This window comes from Bubalus kerabau, chromosome X (genome assembly GCF_029407905.1).
Source record: "Bubalus kerabau isolate K-KA32 ecotype Philippines breed swamp buffalo chromosome X, PCC_UOA_SB_1v2, whole genome shotgun sequence".
In the NCBI taxonomy this organism is placed as follows: domain Eukaryota; kingdom Metazoa; phylum Chordata; class Mammalia; order Artiodactyla; family Bovidae; genus Bubalus; species Bubalus kerabau.
In genome coordinates, this window is record NC_073647.1 from 99,796,451 (window position 1) to 99,816,883 (window position 20,433).

General features: G+C 37.9%; 1 protein-coding gene across 1 annotated transcript in view; it reads right to left on the bottom strand.

Moving 5' to 3' along the window:
• LOC129639695 (progesterone receptor-like) overlaps positions 1–20,433 on the bottom strand; it is a 243,796-nt gene that overhangs the window by 8,308 nt on the left and 215,055 nt on the right. The window contains exons 2-4 of the mRNA XM_055564878.1: positions 15,130–15,435; positions 5,505–5,649; positions 3,833–3,932 (exon numbers count right to left, since the gene is read on the bottom strand). Coding sequence (XP_055420853.1) covers positions 3,833–3,932; positions 5,505–5,649; positions 15,130–15,435 — 551 coding nt within the window. The remainder of the gene's footprint in view (positions 1–3,832; positions 3,933–5,504; positions 5,650–15,129; positions 15,436–20,433) is intronic.

Here is a 20,433-nt window from a genome sequence, read left to right on the forward strand (position 1 = left end):
GACAGGGAAGCCTGGCGTGCTGCAGTCCATGGGGTCGCAAAGAGCCGGACATGACTGGGTGACTCAACAACAACAAAGGATAGCTTTTAAATTTCTCCATGGTCTCTCTTTCCTCTAAATTATTTTTCTATTTTGTCTTTATGTTTGATATCAAAGACCTTCCTCAGATGCCCTGGTTGTTTATTTATATTCAAGCATGGAAACTATAAAGCTGATTGCTAGTTCTGTTTGAATGAGTAGTTATTATTGACTATAAGCTTTAGTGTAGGGCATTCTGGTTGAGCAATTTAAAGAGAAAGCCTTGCTATTAGCATATTTAGTTCTTTTTTTTCTAGCTTAATAAATTCTTTATACAAGAATCTTTCATTTTCCTATCTGGAGAATATAAACCTGGATGACAGTGTTCCAGAGGACTGGTGATTTTGGAGGGTGTTGTCTCAGCATTTGGTATATAATCTTAATCTGTTCACACTATCCCCCTTCACCCTCATCAGTGCCTGCAGTCCACCAACCCAACTGCCTTCTGTTACATCCTCTTCAGGGAATAAACCTACAATCTCTGCCTTAGTTGCAGAACAACTGCACCATTGGTGGATATTTAGAAACACATTTTCAAGAGAACTTGGTGTTTTTAATTCTACTTTCACTCTCATTAAAAAAAAAAAAGATTACTGTTGTCACTAACTGCAAAACATGTTAGAGGTTCAGTGATACAAATCAAGGTACTTGCTTTTTGACTTTTCTTACTTCTGGCTTAGAAACCACTTTCTCATTCAGTCACATCTGACTCTTTGAGACCACGTGAACTGTGGCCTGCCAGGCTCCTCTGTCCATGGGTTCTGCCAGGCAAGAATACTGGAGCGGGTTGCCATTTCCTCCTCCAGAGGATCTTCTTGACCCAAAGACAGAACCTTGCATCTTCTGCGTCTCCTGCACTGGCAGGCAGGTTCTTTACCACTGAACCACCCGGGAAGCCCTCCACTTTCTCAGGTACACTAAATTAGTTTCTGCTTGCTGGCTTGTGGGATTTTATTGCTACTGATATTTCTTTCATTTTATTTACTTTATTTTATTTTTAAAGAAATCCCTTGACTAATAGTTTTATGTAGTTTAAAAGGAACAATGATTAAAGTGTGTATTCAACCTGCCATATTTTCCTGGGTATCTGTATTTTAATTTTTAATGGCAGATGGGTGGTTTAAATTCTTATCAAGTCATTGAACTTTTCTTTGGCCAACTTTCCTATTGCATATATTTTTTAAAAGTATTCTTTGAGATTTCTCATTTTTATTCCTTTTAGCTTATTTTTTTTTCCTTTTAGCTTATTTTTAACAAGCTAAAGTGTTTACAACTATGAGCCACTTATTTTAGGATACAATTTTAGCTAAATATTCAAACTAAGTTTTCCTCAAACATAAAGCTTCTTTTCTCAACAATATTTATTTGTTCCATACTCAAAGACTTCTAGTGTTTCCATTATAGGATACAAAGTTCTAGTATATATAGTCTGATTTGACTAAGAATTCAGAGTATGTATTTTCCACATTATTCATTATTCTAACTTTCTAATTCTCTCCCCATCCCCATATTTTTGTAATACTTACCTATTTTTTAAGATTTAAAGATGAATTTCAATAGCTGTGCCAAGTGTCTCCTCAAAATCCCATTAAAATCTGTGTAGATTTTATTACACAAATTATTACATATAATACTAAATAATTTATATATGTTTCTATACGTAGTACTATTCACTAAGTACATGATTTTCCCTTTTCTTAAAGTTGAAAATGGCTGAAAACCTTGCCTTCCATGGTATGTGAGTGGAAGTCATGTGTATCTCCCTTCCTTTCCTTACAACTGTCTTCCCTTAGCACTGCTCTAGTGATTATGGAGGCAGGTGTCAAGATGCTGCCTCCATCTGCCTGAACACCTGAGTGATAACAATGAGTCTCCCTGTAGATCTGCAGTGAAAATATAGTAAGAAGAATAAGTACTTGAAATTTTTGAAAGCTACTGAGGTTTAGGGCTTGTTTGGTTCCCTGCATAATGTAGCCTACCCATAAATACAGTATTATGTTAACGCTATCAACTAATTTGGGAGACCTAGGACCATCTATGATACATCTACTATTGAATTCATTACGACCAAGAAAAGAATTGACAGGAGTTGACTGCTGTATTATTAAAGTTCTTTCAGTTGATTGTTGGCCAGTCCCATATCAATTCCTTTGTCTACTTTGTGCTTTTTTTAATCAAATTATGCTTGAAGGTCTGTGCTCCAGATAGACTTCCCAAGGGTCGGGTAAAGGGCTATGGTTCCCTGCTGCTGCTGCTGCTAAGTCGCTTCAGTCGTGTCCGACTCTGTGCGACCCCATAGACGGCAGCCCACCAGGCTCCCCCGTCCCTGGAATTCTCCAGGCAAGAACACTGGAGTGGGTTGCCATTTCCTTCTCCAATGCATGAAAGCGATCTGTGTCTGAGCACAGACTTCATGAGGTAAACTGCCTTCTTACGAGTTCAGCTTTTCTGCCTTTCCTCTTGATATGCTCCCCTGGCCCTACCATGTAAGATCCATGCCTCTAGAAGGAAATCCTTGCAGAAATCTTTTCTGAGAAAGACTCCTGTCTCACTTCCTACCTCAGGTCTTAGCTCTCTGTGGTTTCCTTTCAAATCACAATGACTGAAGGAGGAACCAATTCAAACAGTCAAGGTTGAGTCTACCTGTGTGTGGGAAGGGCACAGGAAAGGGTAAAAGGTGGAAGCAATTTAAAAAGTGTTCCACACAGACCCTGGGAGATCCATGGAGGCAGAGGGGCACATGTTCTTTGTGTGTGAGAATGAATGAATGGACGTCTGCCCACTCTTGTGGTGACCAGCGCGATTTCTTCTAGGTACACAGCTAGGGGGCATTCCCGAGCTCTCCCACAATTAGGGTGCAGTACTCTTGCCTGGAAAATCCCATGGACGGAGGAGCCTGGTAGGCTGCAGTCCATGGGGTCGCTAAGAGTCGGACACGACTGAGTGACTTCACTTTCACTTTTCACTTTCATGCATTGGAGAAGGAAATGGCAGCCCACTCCAGTGTTCTTGCCTGGAGAATCCCAGGGACGGGGGAGCCTGGTGGGCTGCCGTCTACGGGGTCGCACAGAGTCGGACACGACTGAAGTGACTTAGCATAGCATAGCATAGAACGTGGGTGGAAGATAGTTCCAGATCTAGTCTTCAAACCTTCTCTTACTCAGTGCTCATCCTCTAGTCAGATAAAATGGAAGACTCCAAGCTGATACAAAGGGTAGAGCCTCTGGATGAAAGGAGCCTGGGTTTTCTTGGCCAACCCTCTGGACTGACTGTGAGTGGTCCATAAACTGTTATTATATTATGCTACTGATTCTTGCAGTTATGTGTTGTAACTGTTAGACATATATAACTATCCTGACATAACGTGAACAGTTACAAATAAAACTGTGTGCTTTATAGAGTAAATCCTTTGTAGGGTGGGGGTGAAGGGAAGCATAGACTGTGTTTACGCAGTATTAATTAGTTTATAATAGTTAATTGGATGAATATGAAAAAGTTATTTAATCATGTTTTACCCAAAAAAAGAATAGAAACTGGCTTACTTGATGGGCTATTTTAGTATTAGGTGATAGATAAAATCTGAGAAATATGAGGTAACTTTACTATAGTCTATAGATGCTTCTCTTTTGCAGTTTCCAACTCATTAAGATTCATAACTCATCTATAATCATACAATAGTACTGTTGTTTGAGGTTTCCTTAATGAATTAAAAATTAAAAAAGCAAATCTCTTGCATTCAGTTACTTATACTCACTTGGAACTCTTCTTGGCTGACTTGAAGCTTCACAAACTCCTGTGGGATCTGCCACATGGTTAGGCATAATGAATAGAATGATGACTCCTTCATCCGCTGTCTTGCACCACATACAACACACAAAAGAAAAACCAACAGTGGAAAAAAAAATAAACACACACGGTCTTAGCTAGTTTAAGTAATTTATGAACGGTTATGAGTTTTATTTATTACCTGATTTGTTGAACATGGCTTTTTATAAACAAACTCAATATTTGGAATTTTAAACGTCTTCTAAATTTACTCACACTGATGGATTTTGAGGTTAAAAATTTTTGAAGTTGGAAGTTTATTTTAAATACACATTAACTAAGATTAATGTTGCTCTTCACTTTTACTATCACATTTTAAAAACCTAACCCAAGAAAGGAGAGCAAAGTTGTAGCAGTTAAAAATGTGGTGCTGAGAAACACTCAGAAAATATTTCTTTACTGATTTTTTTTTCCTTGTGGATAAACTATGTACAATTTCGTGTGCAATCCAATGGGAGAGTGAATTCACAGAAATTGAATAGTGTAGAATACTTTGGTGCATTCAGTTTAGAATATTCGTGTAAAATGGCTACACTGTGAATGATTTTAGAGGAAATATATGGTGATATAGAAAAGAGAACATTAGCGGCATTAAATAATTGACAAGACAAACATGAATTCTGAAATACCAAGGGCATTTACTTAAGGTATTTTCTCAGCTATGTACTGTTTTGTAGTATCTGCACTAGTCAAAGAAGTGATCAGGAATAGTGGGAAAAACAAGACAAAACTAGATTTGACTCAGGAGAGATAAAATTAATCCCAACCATCACTTGGATTCTTTGGCAAATTACGAAGTCTCCTCTGCCTTAGTTTTCTGAACTGTGAAATAAAGGGTGCTGATTCCTTACAAATTTCAAGGGACTGTGGGATAAAATAGAATAACATATATGAACATTACCTGCAATCTCTAAAGTTTAGTAAAGTTTGGTAAGTTTAGTAAAGTTTAGTAAGTTTAGTAAAGTTTAGTATAACTTATCATTTTACATAATTCTGAGTCAACAGACTCAATTAGTTCAGTACAAATACTTTCATGAAAAGATTCTTATTCAGTTTAAAGTTATATGTAGAAAGTTAAGTATAGTAATTCCAATATAATCAAGCAAATTGGATTCAATTTTATTATCTTTCAATGTTTTAAATAAATTACCAGTCTAATTTATCCTCTAGGAAGACAAATAATATTTTTACTTTTTGAAGGTAAGTCAATACCTTTAAGCAAAATTATTCCTCGTTTACTTCATTATCTTCATTACTGCCAATGTAAAAATTTTAACTTGATAAACTAAACATTTATTTGGTCTTTAAGAAGACCAAATGTATTTCTTGATACATTTCTGAAGTTTAAGAAATTTTTATTTGTGACAACTACTATATATTGAAATAAAAGAGAAAGCTCTAAATAGCAAATCACGAATAATACATTTTTACTAATATTGTCAGTTCAAGTTATATTTTGAGGTAGTTCCAAGAAACATTTCAGGAAATTTTTATTATTTAGGACACTGGGTGTATGATCATCTACTGAAATGTAGTTTTCAAGATTATCCTACATATACACTTTTGATAATAACAACAACAAAAGTCAAGTTACTACTTACTCATTTAGTATTAGATCAGGCGCAAAATATAGCATCTGTCCACTGACACGCTTATAAGATCTCCATCCTAGTCCAAATACCATTAAACTCATCCAAGAATACTGGATGAGAGTTATTTGGTCATCAATATATAAGTTCCGAAAACCTACAAAACGAATTTAAAAATAGAATGATCCCTGTGTCAAAAATCACTATGTCAAAACCTGAAAAATAAACATTTGAAAACAGATGTAAGTAGGGTATGCTCCAATACCTTGGCCACCTGATACAAAGAGCTGACTCACTGGAACAGACCCTGATGCTGGGAAAGATTGAGAGCAGGAGGAGAAGAGGGTGACAGAAGATGAGATGGTTGGATGGCATCATTGACTCAACGGACATGAGTTTGAGCAAAACTCTGGGAGATAGTGAAGGACAGGGAAGCGTGGTGTGCTACAGTCCATGGGGTTGCAACGGATTGGACATGACTTAGCAACGGAACAACAACAACAAGGGTAATGTTTTCAGTCAAAATATTTATATACAAAAAAAATCAGGAAATAATAATAATAAAGTCAGAAAAAATTAAAAAGGATAAGAGATTGGAATTCATTAAAATTAGTCATTGTGATTTAGCATTTCTGGGAACTCGCTAATTAAATCAAACATGTATCAGTCATTCATGCAACATTTATTTATGGGGAGTCAATTATGGACCAGGCACTGTGTTAAAATGCTGCGTTACAAAGATGAGTAAGACAAAACCCTTGCCCTAAAAAGAATCTTAAAGGATAGAGAAGGTAAGAAGGAATCCACCAGGCAGTAGAGAGAGTAGGAAAACTGCCCCAGACAGAGATAATGCCTGAGCAGAAGAAAGTCAGACTGCTGAGGAATCTCAACTCTTTGGGATTTAAACATAAATTGGTTTATTTTGTGAAACCCCTGTTTTCAGTTTTGCTACCTCTAATTTTTCTTTAACAACTCTTAATTAAAGTTTGAGTGGATTCCACAGGTTTCTGATCACTTTTGCCTTCTGAAACTTAATCCAGTTTCATTTTAAACTCCCCTATGGCTTAAGAGCTTTAAAGTCTGTATGTATATGGGTGTGTGTGTGGGTGTGTGTGTGTGTGGTGTGAGTGTCCTGGTCTTTCACACCTTCACAACCTCTCCCTTTTAGATCTTTCTCTGGTTTTGGTGGCAGAGGAAGAATGGCAGGAAAAGGGCAAATGCATCGTGACTTATATAGTCAGTGTTTTTTCCCAGCTCTTTCCAATTCTCTTTTTGCCTGCTTGGGGAAAGATAACCAGTTTAGCACTGATAACGTAAAGGAGGGTAAGGCAAAGAGGTGTTTGGAGGCGTGGGCTGGTGTTGGATCATGGGTGGTCTTGCATGCCTATGAAGCAGCAAGGGGAGTGATATAGCCTGATTTACACTATGCAGGGCTCACTGGCAGCCATGTGGAGGATGTGTTCAAGGGAAAAGGACTGAAGTTAGGGAGAGAAATTGGGAGCTATTGCCAAAGGCCAGGAGAGAGATGATAAAAGCTCGAAATAAGTCAACAGGTAGGAGTAGAGAAGATAGAGCACATAGGAGAAAGTTTTAAAGAGTAAAATTAAAGAAATTGGCAACTGAATATATACAGATTGGAAAAAGAGGAAGTCAAATAGATGTTTCAGTTTTTACTTGAATGGTGCATGATGATGATAACAGCATTACTGAGACAAAATAAAGGAGAAAAAACAGGCGAGAGAGAAAATAAGTAAGCTTTGGGCCTGTTTGAGGGACCAATGGAAGATCCGTTTGCATAGGAGTTAGAGGTATGGGGACATATGGAGCAAAAGATATACAACTCTAAATTATTTGTACTTGAGTACTTGAAACAGTAAAAGTGGGTGAAATATTCCATTGAAGGTATAAAGAAAACAAACATTTTGGTAGGATCATCAACCACATTCTATAAAACTTTTAAAATAACATCTATTCCTTCTAAGACTCTGCTGAAGTCCACTTACAAAGGACCTATTTCAAGAGTCAAACTTAATTCTTTAGATCTCAAGGGTAAAAGAACTTTATTTCCTGATTTGGTTAATTATCTCAAAGTAAACAGAAAAGGCTATCTTTCCTTCATGTACTTCCTGCTATTCCCATCTTCGTATGAATAGCAGGAAGACTACTCTTTTCTTCCTGGAAATTCTTAGTCTCAGAGAGACTGAAAACAACCTTAGCACGTATTCATAATCAGCGGTACCACAGCAGGTATTTGCCCCTTTAGAGGCAGCGGGACTTCCCTCCCACTCCCTGTCTCTTTTTCCCTCTATGCGAATAGCTTCCCATCGTTTGCAGTTTGGTCAACCAAACTACAAAAGCAAGTACCCTACGTTCCCACAAGGAAGCTGGCTAAGGCCTCTGGTTCCCTGGGTTTGTGATCTAGGTTTGATCCGTAGAATACCTACTATCTGGACTTTGAAGCCAAAAATAGTAAAACAAAGATCAAGATATGGGTAGGCTTTACTTATGATGGTGGTGGTGCCTAATGACAGTGGGATCCAATGGGGTCATTTGTGATGCTTGTCTTGGCCCTCCAGAGAGGCCTTGGTTTCTGTCTCCTCTTCAAACTTGTCCTTCTATTCAGTGAAGCCCTGACGTCTTTTCAGAAAATTCTGTTTTTCTTTTTTGTCTGGTTTTTGATAGCAGGATGTTTTTGGTTTTTAAAACTTTGTAGAGTTGGTGTTTATTGCTTACTTCCTGACTGACTCAGGTACAGAAAGACTCTCTAAAAATAACTAGCCAAGAAAAACTTGGCACGCAATTTTCATAATTCTCTCTTTATTTTCATGTTATACATGCATCTTGAAGTTCATGTTTATATATTACCTGTTTTTTTTTTAAATTATGAGTCACTCAATACATCTAGTATAGAAATGCCACTTGTAAACTACATACTTTATAGGCTTTAAAGAATGGGTAATTACTTCTTCCATTAAGTTTAGGATCATTTGATAAGAGATAAATAATAAAGTTTCCTAATTCCTGAAAAGCAAGACTCCCTCAAGGGAGGCACATATAGACTTGGCTTATTTTGGGTATGTTATAATATAAAAGGCAAATCTTGGTGAAATAAAATATAAAATTACCAATATTTATAGCAGAAAGTATATTCTTTCTATGTAACAGAATGAAAAAAAAATCAGAAAAATAACTCTATTAACTCCCCCTTTAAGTGAGTTTATCTGAGATAAGTGTACAATGTTAAATTGACTTTAACATGCTTAGTACAGAAGTGCAGTTTTTTGAAGCCATTAACTGTAATATCATTCATTACTTTATACTGAAACAAAGACGGGAACACTGAGATCAAATTCCCATTGATGATAATGATCAGGTAAACTCAGTACTTTTGAGATGAGGATCAAAATGAAAACCTTCACACAGAGAAGTGGTGGATGACCTGTAATTGTGTTCAACAAGTAGTAAAGAAAAATGCTCTTTCCTTTTAAGTGACTTGACCTGATAATTTCTGTCACAAACTGTCCAAGCCTTAATGCCTAAAACAAACTGAAAAGAAAGTGTACGGTAACACCTGGCCTACATGACCTTCTAGGTTCTCCTGGCTTAATCCCAAAGATTTGATACAATATACCGGTTGTGCTCCTGTAAAAACTGTCATGTACTGAAACAGTTAATCTATAACAAGGGAAGAGCATCACCTATCTCAGCACCTTCCCACACAAGCACAAAGAAGCTTCAGCACAGCAAGTGTAATCACTACCATATGTTTGATGAACTTATGCACAAATGCGACCTTGAGTGTAAAGATTTAAGGCAGCATAGTCCTCAAAAAGCTAAGGGACCTTCAACTCAATCTGGGGAGGCTTGGGGAAATCTTCCTAGGGCAAGCTGATTAGCATCCTGAAGACTAGTTAGGGACTAGCTGGGGGAAAATGTGGGAGAAGCGAAGGGCCACCAGGTAGGGAAAACAAAGTGGATGAAGAAAGGCTGGAAATTGAGCAAAGAGTTTTGTGGGAACCAAGCCTCAGAGGTGCATGAAGTGGGAGAGGGAGAGAGAATGTAAATTCAGGAGCCGGAAGGACCTGAAATAGTAAGGCTAAGAAGTTTGACATTGTTCTGGAAAGGGATGGGAATAATATAACAGGTGATAATTGCTTTTGAAAAGATGATCCTAGTGGCAGAATTGAGGACTATCTGTGGGCAGTGTGAAACTGTGATAATAGTGTCAGCCGGGGGCTGTGACTGAAACCTAGGGGAAAATGATAAGGACTTAAAATAGCTCAAGGTAGTAGCAGTGTAAATAGCATGTATAATGAATCATACATATAATAAGCAGAGTTGACAGAGGTGAAGGAGAAAAGTGAGCAAAAGATTATAACCAAGATTCTGTCTGCAGTGCCATTTCAAGATACAGAGAAAGGTCTTAGGCTTATGGAGTAGAAGGTCATGCTGGCTTGGAAGCTCATGTAGGTAGAAATGTGTAATAAGCACAATAAATATATGGTCCAATACTTTTGTAGAGAATCTAGGTTGTCACCACGTAAGTAGGAATCATGAGAATATAATGGGAGCTGAAGACAAGGCCGTAAGTGAGCAAATCCAGCCCTGCAGACTGAGAAACTACTGGACTAGAAGATGGAACCAGGAAATGCCAAATTCATGGGAGAACAAGTCCACAAAGGAAACAGATGTGTAAATCGAGAGAAACATATCTGCCTGGAAGGGAATGAACACTACAGGAAGAGTTCAGCAAGACACGGCTCCTCCGTCATGGCTTCAGAGGTACGCGAAACATGGTAAGGGCTGAAAGTACTCATTTGATTTGACAAAAGATTTTGGTGACATTGACAATAGTAGTTTCAGTGAAATAGAATATTAGAAAATCATTTTTTAGTGTCTTCATGAAAATACTATCAAACCCTGACTTTACTCCAAGAGGGCTAATCTCATTTCTTTTCCATCACTTTTTTTTTGGGAGAAGTAGTTTAATTTATTCATTTGATTTGGGGAGAGAGACAAAAATATTTTGTCATGCATGCAATGGCTATTACTGACTCAAAAGATATTTTGGCATGCTTCAAAGGCAAAAAAAACAAAAAAAAACAAAAAAAACAAAAAAACAAAACAGGCAAAGGACTGTTCTAGTCTTCTGATACTGATGAATGCAAGTAGTCTGGCTGAAAAGTAAAATATGTTCACAAATGTCAAAGCATTGGCCTGAATATTTTTTTCCAGCAAATAAATAGAAGAATCAAGGCAAAATTTATGCAAAGGAAATATTTCTCCTGAACCTTTCTCTCACATCAATTCTGCTACGATGTATTCTGCTATAATACACAGAATAAAGAATAAGGATGAAGTTGGACTGGGAATGAGTACTTAAACATTTAATATCCAAAGTCTACCCTGACTCAGCCCACAATGTACACCTCTAAATTTACTTTCTGCGATTCTCTCCAATATAAGTTTCTCAGTGGTTTCTTAATTCTTGGATGATGAAACCCCCAGAACGCCAGTGGTGTTTGAGAAACCATATGCAAGTTGTATTCTCTCAACCAGCAGCTATTAACAATTTTAATTACTATACTGTGGGAGGAAGGTATGATAACATTTTTACGTTACTAAGGGACCTTCACTCTTCTAGAACCATTCTTATGCTGGTCTACCATTATTCACCAAACACACCTCATGATTCCCTTATTTTACACCATCAGCCACACTATTTCTTCTATCCAGAATGCTTTCTCTTCTTAACACTATTTATTAGTTTCACTTCTCCTTCATGGTGTACTTTAACTGATACCTTGTCTCTGAATCCTTCTCTTGTCCCTAAAGACAAAAATGTTCTTCTGTCTCCAGTTTTTAAAATCCGTACCTTATGTCACTTTCACATACTACTACAGTTGATCTTTGAATAACACAGATTTGAACATGGGTCCACTCACCCAAGATTTTTTTCAGTGCTATAGTACTATATGATCCATGGTTGGTTGAATCTGTGGGTGCAGACCTGGTCTAATTTATTACTCACCAAACATACCTCTTGATTTCCTCATTTTACAGTATTAGCCACACTATTCCTTCTATTCAGAATGCTTTCTCTTACCTATATGTGGATTCTTGGCTGCTTGGACAGTCAGTGCCCCTAACTCCCTCGCTGTACTAGGATCAATTGTACAGCTGTTTGAGGCTTCCCTGGTGGCTCAGATGGTAAAGAACCTTCCTGCAATGCAGGAAACCTGGGTTCAATCCCTGGGTCAGGAAGATCCCTTGGATAAGGGACTGCTACCCACCCCAATATTCTTGCCTGGAGAATTCCATGGACAGAGGAGACTTGTGGGCTATAGCCCATGGGGTCGCAAAGAGTCAGACACGACTGATCGACACTTTCACTTTTTTGAATATCTTTCATTACACTGTTTTGAATGTTCCTTAACAGAGGGAATACATCTTGCTCATTTTTTAAATTTTGCAAATATTATGCTACTTCAAGTTTCAAAAAGGAAAACATTACCCACTGAAGTTGGAGCTAAGTGTCAATGTAAAATCATTCATATATAGATACAATATGTCACAGACAATGTAACCTCAGAGATCACTTGTAAATGTACTGTCATGAGGCATATTTTGTGAGTCTCCATTAAATAGAAAAAGAAAGGTATTTCTGAAATAGTATGGTAAAGATGTCAGGTATGCTGTGATCACTGTGACCCGTCGAAGACAAAGGAGAGCACAGACAAAGATGCAACGGGAGTCCCTGAGCAGGCAGCTCAAGTCCTCTCGGGGGCTTGCAGCCATGCGCCCTGTGGCTCTCATGCGTGCTGACACCTTGGTGATGATCATCAGCCTGCATCTGATCTTTTTCTCTCCCAGAGAAGTGTTTAAAATTATCTTTTTTTTCTTTGCAAAGTTAAAGGGCATTGGTTTGTTTGGATAAACATATATACCCAAGGAATTTTAGGTCTTGAACAAACACTTATTACATATGGTGTTTTCACTTCAAATCCCTACAGGTCTACTATTGTCTGAGCCTAATCAGACAACGAAGGATATTGTGAATAAGCGCTGTCCCTGTTTAGTTTAGGGCCATGATTCCTTTCTCCAGAGCTTCGGGGCAGATTCTCTTCTCTGATGCCTCAGAAGGCCTGAAATCTTATCTTAAGCTGACTCCCAAAATACACTTTCTGTTTGTGAAAGAACTGCCTGATCTACCTACTTGTTTTCCGAGCAATATCTTTTTTTTTTTTTTTTTCCCACTTTAAATAAGTAATCTATCAATAAGCTTCATTTAACTAAGTCCATCTTTCACGGACCAATAACCCTGTGAGTGGATAGATAAAAGAAGTTTCCCTTATGGACAAAACTGATGACCAGGTGCAAGGATGTGCTGCACGACAATGCAGTGCCATCACGAGCCCAGCCTGCTGGCTCCTCTACCACCACCGAGTAAGGGTTACGTCTTGCACAAAGGAAACGTGCAATAGACATTTCTTGAGTGACTGATGTGAATAAAGCTGGAAGTTTTTGAGCAGCGAGTAGTTTTGAGAGCAAATTGTTATACACGTGTCCTTCTGAGTCCTCCCACAGAGGTCAGTATGGTCACTCTGTTTCACTGACTGCTTTCATCATTCATTCAAGTTACTCTCAGCATTCAGACCATGAAAATATGGTTTGAAAGACCATGGGCCACTCAGTACTTTGATAATTTTAATGCTTCCCTTATTATACAGTTAATGAAAACAACATGTGTAATACTGGTGATGCCATCATTCTTCTTTACTTATACACAAATAACATTTTGCAACATTAAAAAAGTCATCACCAAATGCAATGTGAAAATTTTCTCTCACTCTTTTGGAGGGTGTGTGGGGATCAAAAGTCTAGACAGATAGTTGTATTTCAACTTAGGAGACTCAATTAGTTTTTTTCCAAAATGAATAAATTATCTTTGTAATTATAATTGGTTATTTTCTAACTTTGCCAAATGATAATAGAGTCTTTTTTTAACAGTAGAGAATCTACAAAATGAAAACCAAAGAAATAGGAGCTGTGTCAACAAAAATCAAAGAAAGAACCTTTCCAAATAATGGAAAAACATAAATGTTTAAATACATAAACACTAATATTTTAAAACCGAAAAAGTTCACCAATGTTATTGTAATATTTTAATAAAAATCTATTAAGTTTGATAACCACTTTACAGTAAACTTTAAAAAAAAATTCAGAACTTTTCTAATTAAAAAAAATTACCTGTCAAAAGCCTTTCAACAAGAGTGAAACTAATAAGAACCTGGGCATTTTGATTTTTGATGTTACTTTATCTTCACTAGAATAGCGAGCTTAATTAACTTTCTCAACATGTATTTTTTTAAAGAGTCAACAAATAGGAATCTATTTTTCTTTCTGTCTCATGTAAACTTGACTTTTCAGTAACGATTCATCTATTATATTTCAAACCTTTCAGGTAGAATAACTGAGAAATAGTATTAAGGCAAATTGGGAAGTGAATTCTTTTTTAAAAAAAAGGCTATTAAATTTACTTGGAGACTAAAATGTATAATATGTTTAATTCTTGATCCGATAAACTAGTCTAAAGGAGTATAAGGTTACTATCAGTGTGAAGAGAAAATAACTTTAAAAAAGGTTTTATTTCTAATTATGGGATTAATGCCTCCACAAGTAACTGTACATGCGTGTGAAATTGCTTCAGTCATGTCTGACTCATTGTGACTCTAAGGACCGTAGCTTGTCCAGCTCCTCTGTCCACGGGATTATCCAGGCAATAAACTGGAGTGGGTTGCCATGCCCTCCTCCAGGGGATCTTCCCAACCCAGGGATCAAAGCAGTGTCTCTTATATCTCCTGCACTGGCAGGCAGGTTCTTTACCACTAGCACCATTTGACAAGTAATTACTACCCATGTATTATTCTCTTAGCTTTGCAGTCCAAGGTTTAGCAGGTGAGAACTACATCCCTGTAATTCTTTCAGTCTCTTGGCTCCTATGGAACTGTGCTGAGAGAGCAGAAGTAACTAATAAAGTGACGAAAATCCTTTCATGATGACATAATTCAAATTCTCACTGTCTGAGTATAAATTCACAAAAATAGTGACTGGAGGTTTCTCTGTGTCCAAATTATTTGTTTTAGGTTTAGCAATTTTATTTCTTAATTGACTTTACTCTGCTACACTCTGAATACTATTTTGACTTGTTATATGAATAGATACATTCAGTCTTATTTTCAACCACATGAGGTTGGTTAAATTTGGATTTGGAATGAACTAGACGTTTCTGAGAAGATGGTCAATTTGTCTTTCTGTGAACTATAATACTATCTAGTAGATAATACAGAGTTATGCTATTCCTTAACTGCTTCATATATGTACTTCTTGATTCATCAACAAGACTCAAAATGTTATCTATGTCTTTTTTATTTCCATAGCACACAGTAGGGTCCTAGACAAACAGTATATAATATAGGGGCCTAGATAAATATTTTGAACTGCTGAAACACACACGACAACCCCCTGTTTATACTCCATTTAATTTATTGCATGGCCTGTTTTATCTAGCCACCCACTAGTATGAAGCCATAGCAAAAATTTTTGTTACATGCTATTATATACAAATTATTATTACCTGGCAGTGACTTAGACCACTTGACCACTGAAAGAAGTTGTCTCTCGCCAAGCTGATTCAGACTTGTCAGCAGAGAGCTGGAGGTATCAGGTTTGGTGTCGTCATGTCCTGCATAGACCACATCTGGTTCAATGCTCATGAGCAAGTTGATCAGTGGGGGGATCAACTGCAAGTCTTGACTTGGTGAAAAAGTGATTCTCTGGCTTAGGGCTTGGCTTTCGTTTGGAATACCCACCGGCTGTGGGAGGGCAACAGCATCTAGTGTTCTCATAACTCTAACTTTATTGAACTTTTTAAACTTTCGGCCTACAGAGAAGAAAAAAAGAAGAAACAAAGATCATGTAAATACACAGAAACTAAATATTCCAGCAGAAAATTATTTCTAATGTCTTAAAATTACAGCATTATAGCGTTATAGGTTTTGGTTATCAGTCTAATACAATGAGACCTAGTAAGTAAAAAGGTTAGGTCTCAGACATGGATTAAAGAATTAATTACACCACCAGTATCCAAGGCAAGGTTATGGAGCTTTGCAGTAAAAAAACAAACAAACAAAACAAACAAACAAACAAAAACACATAGAAAAGACAAATGGCTCTTAGTAGAGACTAAGCTCAGTTTTGGGGGCTTCCCAGGTGGCGCTAGTGGTTAAGATCCCGTATGCCAATACAGGAAACATAAGAGATGCAATCCCTGGGTCTGGAAAATCCCCTGGAGGAGGGTACAGCAACCCACTCCAGTATTCTTGCCTGGAGAATCCCATGGACAGAAGAGCCTGGTGGGGTACAGTCCATAGGGTTGCAAAGAGTCAGACATGACTGAAGTGAACTTAGCACACACGCACACAAGTTCAGTGTTGGCCAATATTCTGATAGGAGTATTAGAATAGTTATTACTATTCTGACCAAATTGTCCCAAAATTATTGCTAAAAACTACATTAATTAAAACACAACCTTTAGTAGATGTTGAGTATTATTTTGAATTTTATTCTTTTAAGAATCTGTTAAAGGATATGCATATACACATGCAAACCCCACAAAATCTTGTACACAATTTCAGTGAGTTCACGATCAGTTGAAGTTCCCTGAAATCAATACGTGGAGTAGTATGAGATCTAAGGACCCAAAATAAAGAACCTCATTTCTAAATTAAGGGGGGAGAGAGTCCGCATCTTGTGCTGGTCAGACCACATTTGTATTTCTAGACCATTTGTAGAATTTCTATTTCTAGAATTCTTCCCACTGCTGAATTGTGATGTGTTAGGAAGAAAAACGGGCTGACAGGAAGATGAGTAGAAAATCCGCCACGTGAGGAGTGGTTGAAGGGGACCAAGATATACAACTGGGCCACTGCTAGTTCCCAGAGGCCCTGGGGTGATCAGAGGGCAGGCCGGACTCCAGCCCCTGCCGACTCTATGCCAGGCATGGGCTGCTTAATGGTATCAAGTGTCTGTGCTGTTCCGCCTGGAAAAAAAAAAAAAAAAAAAAAGGCTAAGGGAGGCTTGATAACGCTTTGCAATCATCTAAGCAGAGGTTGCAGTCAGCTGTCTTCAAACGCCTGTTCTGGCTCACAGACGTGTTTTCTTTGGCTCACACGATTCTTCCCAGAGTTATGAAAACATTTCTGAATTAGCTGGGTGGCAACAATCTGTTAAAGCCACGCTGCAGCTGTTGCTTTGGACGGGGCACAGATAGCCCGCAAACTGGTGGTAGGCCTTTGGTCAGTTTTCTTAAATCAGATCACTCTGCCCACTTAAATGACCTGCCTGGACTCGGCAAGCACTTGCCCTGGTGATTTCTCAGCTCAGGTATTGTTATTAAGAAAAAGGATTCTATTTATTCTATGGAGTCCCCCCATACTGTGCTAGATCCTGCAGGGGACAGATAAGCAAATGCCAGTCAAAACACAGAAAGGATCCAGAAGTGTTTAAGGAGATGAAGGTTTCTTTGCGAAGGAATGAGTTCTTTGAGGGGAAGGAATTAACGTTTGTGGGGTATCTGCTTTATATATGTATCATGTTGCCTCACAGTAAGTGGGAATTATTAATTCCATTTATAAATTAGGAAGAAGAAGAGTAGAGAAGATGGCATGCCCAATATTAGAGTGATAGAACTTGGATGATGTGGACTCTGAGTTCAAACTCTTTCTCACACAATCTCCCTGGGTTTTCAGGCAAGGACTTCATGGTCATCTGGGGGGATTCTGAAAAAGAAGTTTAGATGAGAGATGCTGGAAAAAAGCACATGAGAGATGCTGGAAAAAAGCACAAAGGTTTGATTCCTTCCAATCCTAAAATATTGTGATTAACAGAAAATAAGACTTAACACCCTTACCAGCCTCTTCTCTCCCCAACAACTCCAGCATGGTTTTCTTTTTAATTTGCATTAACTGCCTTTCTCTTTTTTTCATTTAAAAAAATTAATTAATTTTAATTGGAGGATAATTACTTTACAATATTGTGATGGTTTTTGACATACATTGACATGAAACAGCCACGGGTGCACATGTGTCCCCCATCCTGAACCCCCTCCTACCTCCTTCCCCACCCCATCCCTCTGGGTTGTCCCAGAGCACCAGCTTTGAGTGCCCTGCTTCATGCATCAAACTTGCACTGGTCATCTGTTTTACACATGGTAATATACACGCTTCAGTGCTATTCTCTCAAATCATCCCACCCTCACCTTCTCCCACATAGTCCAAAAGTCTGTTCTTTATATCTGTGTCTCTTTGCTGCCTTGCATATAGGATCATCATTACCGTCTTTATAAATTCCATATATATGTGTTAATACACTGTATTGGTGTTGCACTTTATAACTTACTTCACTCTGTATAACAGGCTCCAGTTTCATCCACCTCATTAGAACTGACTCAAATGCATTCCTTTCCATAGCTGAGTTCAATTCTGGTGTTATCAGGATTTGATTACACTATGAAACTATGTAATTTTACTGAAAACCAAAGCAAATATTTTACACTTTGATTCGTGTAACAAGTCTTATACACAAAATAAATTCCAAGACAATTTCCTAACATGTTGATTATACGAAGTGCAATTTGAATTAATATAGAAATGTTCACATTTCTGTTTGTGATCCAGTCTTTTCATGAATCCCAGTGAAAAAGAATGGGGGACATGCAATAAAAGCAAAATTGAAAGGTGAACTAACATTAAACTAGATTATTTACATATCTATCTTATATAATTTAACTTGATGCTCAACCATTTGAAATAAACACTAGCATTTCCATTTTTTAAGATGAGGAATAGGTTTACAGAGGCTAAGTAATTGGCTAAGTTTATAGAGATAATAAATGCCAGAGCAGAGATATTAATCAAGGGTTAATTTCTTTTAGTCTTTCTTTTACTTACTCATAAAACATTTATTGAGTGGTTTTATGTGCTAGGCATCATTTAAGGTTCTGAAACTGCAGCACTGAATAATCAGACAAAGTATCTGTTTTCGTGGGGCTTGTATTCTGAGGGGAAGATGGAGAGGACCTGTAAACAAATAAAGAGCAAGATAATACCAAACAATAGTGTGCACTATGAGTGAAATGGATAACAGTAATAGAAAGTAACCTGATGGAACAGGACAGAATTAAAAATGGTCAGGGAAAGACTACGGTCTTTCCACCAGACCACACTGCTGCCCCTTCATATAGCCTTTATTTCTCTAAATCTGTAGGCTAATGACTCAGAGCAGATCAAACAGTATATGTTAAAGGAGAACTTTGCACACCAGGAGAATTAACAAGAATTGAAAAAATGTACAGTATTATTAAAAGATGCTTTCCTGAAGCACTCAGCTCAGTTCAGTTCAGCTCAGTTGCTCAGTCATGTCTGACTCTTTGCAACCCCATGGACTGCAGCACACTAGGCCTCCTTGTCCATCACCAACGCCTGGAGCTTGCTCAAACTCATGTCCATCAAGTCAGTGATGCCATCCAACCATTTCATCCTCTGTCATCCCCTTCTGCTCCTGCCTTCAATCTTTCCCAGCATCAGGGTCTTTCCCAATGAGTCAGTTCTTCGCATCAGCTGGCCAAAGTACTGGAGCTTCAGCTTTATCATCAGTGCTTCCAATGACTATTCACGACTGATTTCCTTTGGGATTGACTGGTTGTATCTCCTTGCAGTCCAAGGGACTCTCAAGAGTCTTCTCCAACACCACAGTTCAAAAGCATCAATTCTTTGGCACTTAGCTTTCTTTAAAGTCCAACTTTCACATCCATACATGACTAGTAGAAAAACCATAGATTTGACTAGACGGACCTTTGTTGGTAAAGTAATGTTTATGCTTTTTAATATGCTGTCTAGGTTGGTCATAGCTTTTCTTTCAAGGAGCAAGTGCCTTTTAATTTCATGGCTGCGGTCATCATCTGCAGTGATTTTGGAGCCTAAAAATATAAAGTCTGTCACTGTTTCCCTTGTCTCCCCCATCTATTTGCCATGAAGTGATGGGACCAGATGACATGATTTTAGTTTTCTTACTGTTGAGTTTTAAGCCCACTTTTCCACTCTCCTCTTTCACTTTCATTAAGAGGCTCCTTTAGTTCTTCTTCGTTTTCTGCCATAAGGGTGGTGTCATCTGCGTATCTGAGGTTATTGGTTTTTCTCCCGGCAATCTTGATTCCAGCTTGTGTTTCTTCCAGTCCAGCATTTCTCATGATGTACTCTGGATATAAGTTAAATAAGCAGGGTGACAATATACAGCCTTGACGTACTCCTTTCCCAATCTGGAACCAGTCTGCTGTTCCATGTCCAGCTCTAACTGCTGCTTCTTGACCTGCATACAGATTTCTCAGGAGGCAGGTCAGTTAGCCTGGTATTCCCATCTCTTTAAGACTTTTCCACAGTTTGTTGTGATCCATACAGTCAAAGGCTTTGGCGTAGTCAATAAAGTAAAAGTAGATGTTTTTCTGGAACTCTCTTGCATTTTTGTTGATCCAACAGATGTTGGCAATTTGATCTCTGATTGCTCTGGCTTTTCTTGAAGCACTCTTCCTGAAGCTCTAAATTGTTACAATCTTGCCACTCTATACTCCACCCCCTACAAGACATGTTTGTTCTTCCCAAAACACATCTTAAGAGATGTAATAATTCATCTATCTACAGTTCATGAACGTGTGGCATGTGGGAAAAATGGACCTTGGGTTGGCCGTATCTGTGTATGAATCCTATCATTTAAAAACATTATATGGGGGGTAGATTATTTTATTTATCCAAGTATCAGTTTATTCAGCTTTTAAATAGGGAATTTACCTCACAATACTGTCATCAGTCTAGATAGGATAATGTGT